This window comes from Anopheles bellator, chromosome 2 (assembly GCF_943735745.2).
Source record: "Anopheles bellator chromosome 2, idAnoBellAS_SP24_06.2, whole genome shotgun sequence".
Lineage (NCBI taxonomy): Eukaryota > Metazoa > Arthropoda > Insecta > Diptera > Culicidae > Anopheles > Anopheles bellator.
The window spans coordinates 75,416,360-75,419,940 of NC_071286.1; the positions used below are offsets into that span (position 1 = coordinate 75,416,360).

At 48.6% G+C, this 3,581-nt stretch overlaps 2 protein-coding genes across 2 annotated transcripts in view; both read left to right on the top strand.

Moving 5' to 3' along the window:
* Positions 1 to 41, top strand: part of LOC131208056 (glutathione S-transferase 1-like) — a 501-nt gene extending 460 nt beyond the window's left edge. The window contains exon 3 of the mRNA XM_058200699.1: positions 3 to 41. Coding sequence (XP_058056682.1) covers positions 3 to 41 — 39 coding nt within the window. The remainder of the gene's footprint in view (positions 1 to 2) is intronic.
* A 760-nt stretch (positions 42 to 801) lies between these two features.
* The window catches only part of LOC131208057 (uncharacterized), a 10,453-nt gene continuing 7,673 nt past the window's right edge, over positions 802 to 3,581 (top strand). The window contains exons 1-3 of the mRNA XM_058200701.1: positions 802 to 1,026; positions 1,092 to 1,292; positions 1,362 to 1,671. Coding sequence (XP_058056684.1) covers positions 883 to 1,026; positions 1,092 to 1,292; positions 1,362 to 1,671 — 655 coding nt within the window. The 5' untranslated portion in view covers positions 802 to 882. The remainder of the gene's footprint in view (positions 1,027 to 1,091; positions 1,293 to 1,361; positions 1,672 to 3,581) is intronic.

Genomic DNA, 3,581 nt, shown 5'->3' on the forward strand with positions numbered 1-3,581 from the left:
AGATGTGCACGTATCCGTCGTTGAGAAATGAACACATTTAGAGCAACTTTGGACCAACAGCTCGCTATTTTTAATGTTTATTCGTCTCGTTTTGGAACTAGTAGGAACGTTTTGTAAACAGGAGCGATTAGAAGTACAGTCAAAGAGATAGCGAGTCTTATCGTGCGGTCTTCACAGATTGCAAAAGTTGGAGAGACACTTGTGGTGGACGGACGCAAAAAAATTTGATTACATTATGCTTTGTTGTTTTAATCTGCCATTGCAAAAAGCACAATAAAAACAATTCAAAAACCAATGGAGCCGGGCCCATTAGATAGGGCAAACTCGTTATCTGAAGCGAACGAAGATCGATGGTAGCCGAGGCCAAACGTGCAAAGCTATTTTACTGCCCGACAGCCAAAACAGTTTCCCAACATGATGTGCACGACTGCTATCGGTAAGATATACATTTTTTCGATTAAAGCTAATCGTTACAAATCCAATTCTATCCTCATCATCATCAGCGACGGCGATTAGCAGTTCCCGATCAACGCTTATCGCCCAGCACCCGTCCACATCCTGTGTGTATTTTGCGGCAAAGCCACTCATGTTTACTTATGTTTCTCGAAACCTTTTTTGTTGGGTCTCGTTTCGCGAGCACAAACCGGAATATCACGCTGTTCGGTTGGGGCGCGTAAAAAATCCTAACGAATCTTAATGTCGCGACCCACAACTACGCCCGCAGGAGATTGCTGTCCGTGCGTGGACATAAATAGAGGAATGTTGCTCGTCACGAACACACACGAACGGGTACGCTGCGTGGTCGGCGGTTGTCCACCTTAATCGTCAGTTCGACTCCGGTTCCGCTTCGCGACGGTTGATCTAAAGCCAGCCCATCAGAAAATGCCGAAACTAGTGCTCCACACGCTGCACCTTAGTCCCCCGTGCCGAGCCGTCGAAATGACGGCCAAAGCACTGGGACTAGAGCTGGACCAGCAGCCGGTGAACCTGCTAACCGGTGATCATCTGAAGCCGGAGTTCCTGAAGGTGAGAGTGGGGATTGTGATAAGAAATTCGACAGCAGTGCTATTAACGAACCCATGATCTCATAGCTCAATCCTCAACATACGATTCCGGTGCTGGATGATGGTGGCACAATCATTCCCGAAAGCCACGCCATCATGATTTATCTGGTGACGAAGTACGCGAAAGACGATGCCCTCTACCCGAAGGATGCGGTCAAGCAGGCACGTGTCAACGCGGCTCTGCACTTTGAGTCCGGGGTCCTTTTCGCTCGGATGCGCTTCATCTTAGTAAGTGTGGGAATGACAATGAACTCAACCAACGAACCAGGGCTGATCGGTTCCCCTCACCCACATTAGGAGCGCATTCTTTTCGGTGGCCAACCGGACATTCCCGAGGATCGGGCAGAGTACGTTCGAAAGTCGTACCGCCTACTAGAGGACACCTTGGTCGATGCGTACGTGGCGGGTGACCACCTAACGGTGGCTGACTTCAGTTGCGTGTCCACGATCGCTTCCGTTGCGGGTGTGGTGCCGATGGAAGCGTCGGAGTACCCGAAGATCCACGCCTGGATCGACCGCCTGAAGCAGCTGCCGTACTACGAGGAAGCCAATGGCAGCGGTGCAACCGAACTGGCAAAGTTCGTTCTGTCGAAAGCGGAAGCTAACGGCAAAAAGTAAATGCTAATGGGCGCTAATAAATCGTACGTGAGCGTAATCGTAAAACGGATTCCGTGTCGATATCAGTTTCTTATTCGAAGACCGCAATCGCCTAAGTTTGATTTCCCTACGACACCGTTGAGAATGTTTGATTAATTTAAAACGAGTTTTATTTAATTCGCTTAAAATATCAAAAAAGTGCGATAAATTTTCCTTTAACAAAATTACGACTTTTACGGAAAAAACTTAATTTCAAAGTTTGGGACACTTTCGTTCTAATAATAGTAATTCAAATTCTTTGAAATTAAAGAAAATCAATACTTAGAAGCTAATGGCCATTAGCTGAAAGATGTTAATTTGTTTAATAGCCACGTTGTCCCATTACCGGTGGGTGCAATTAATATCCGTGCCGGTGACGGAACCGACATAGAAGTGTTCTTTTCGCCGTTCCACTGCACGGTATACTGATCAAGTGGAAGGCGAGGCCGGTAGAGTTACATCGGCAAACACTGGCCACTGTAAATAAAAACAAACTGCACCTTTCGCTTGTAATGACCACCGCCGAACCGAACAAACATTCCGTAACGGCCCCCATCGATTATCTAATCAACCCGACGCCGCGTGCACTGGCCAAACTCTCCACAAATGGCCGTTCCAACAAACCACGAACGGATTCGGGCTGTTTGATTGTGGCAGACTATGGCCGCAGCGACATTCCATTACTTTCAATGAGTCAATTGCCATCTAGCGCTGGCAGAGCGTTGGAGTGAACTTGGACTTGGACCGATATGAAGCTTTACCCGGTCAAGCTTAGTCTATCACTTAGTCTTAGTTCCGTACGGCGTCCGCTTGCTAGGACTGATATCATGCGACCCCGATTATGTAACTGTCGACGCTGCCGAACATACCGCACAGGTAACGGAACACCAGGAAAGATTGGAATTCGGACGTAAGGGCCACAGTCACATCGAGATGTTGAAACTTCATCACGCGGGGAGATTCAGCGGGCTGTTTGAATTTAACAAGAAACCGACAATCAGAAGGACTGTCGTCTCTTATGACCGGTCCACACGCTACGACACCGATGCGATGTCGGCGTAAGTAACGTCTCTCGGAAACGTCATTAATGTCACCGACGCAGATCTACAAATCTGAACAAACGAGCATCAATTTGTGAACAAATTTCAAACAATGTGTTCGCGAAACAGAATTTATAAAAAATTACGAAAGTCTGCCATGTCCTTGGCAACTAAAAAATATAAAGGCGGAGGCATACGATGCCATTTAAAAGCCATTTCCTCGACACTGTAACCTTTTCGCACGTTCTTTTTTCGCTTTTTAACCGAAGAGCACAATGCTAAGGCAAACCAACACGGTGTTGCTTCCATGGCTGATGTACAACCGACAAACTGGCACTTGTTTGAAATTTGTTCACAAATTGATTCATTCGCTTGGCTCGTAAGCCACCATGGCGATCAGTTCGCGGTAGTCACACCGATTGATCTTAAAAACGCACCCCTTGTACTCCTCGGAAGTCCGCGTTAAGCCTTTCTTGTCGCCCTCCTCACTCGAAGCGAGCTTTATGTCGTATACAGTTTTGCCCCCCGCGGCCAACGTCTTGAACTTTCAGCAAATGTATGCCTCGAACTTCTGTTCCTTCATCCACTCGCTGATCAGCTTCGTGTCCTCGTGCGTTACATTACATTGATGGAGAAGTACGTCGTAACGCCGGTATCGCAAAGGCCAAGAGTTTTCACGCATTCGCACAACGATGGGCCCCACAGGTTCCAGAGGGAACCTGCCGCCTGCCGCCTGCCGCGTGCCCACTGGCAGATGCCTGCTGCCTGCCCACCGGCAGGCGCCTGCCGCCTGCCGCCTTCCCGTGGGCAGGCGCCTTCCCGTGGACAGGCGCCTGCCGGT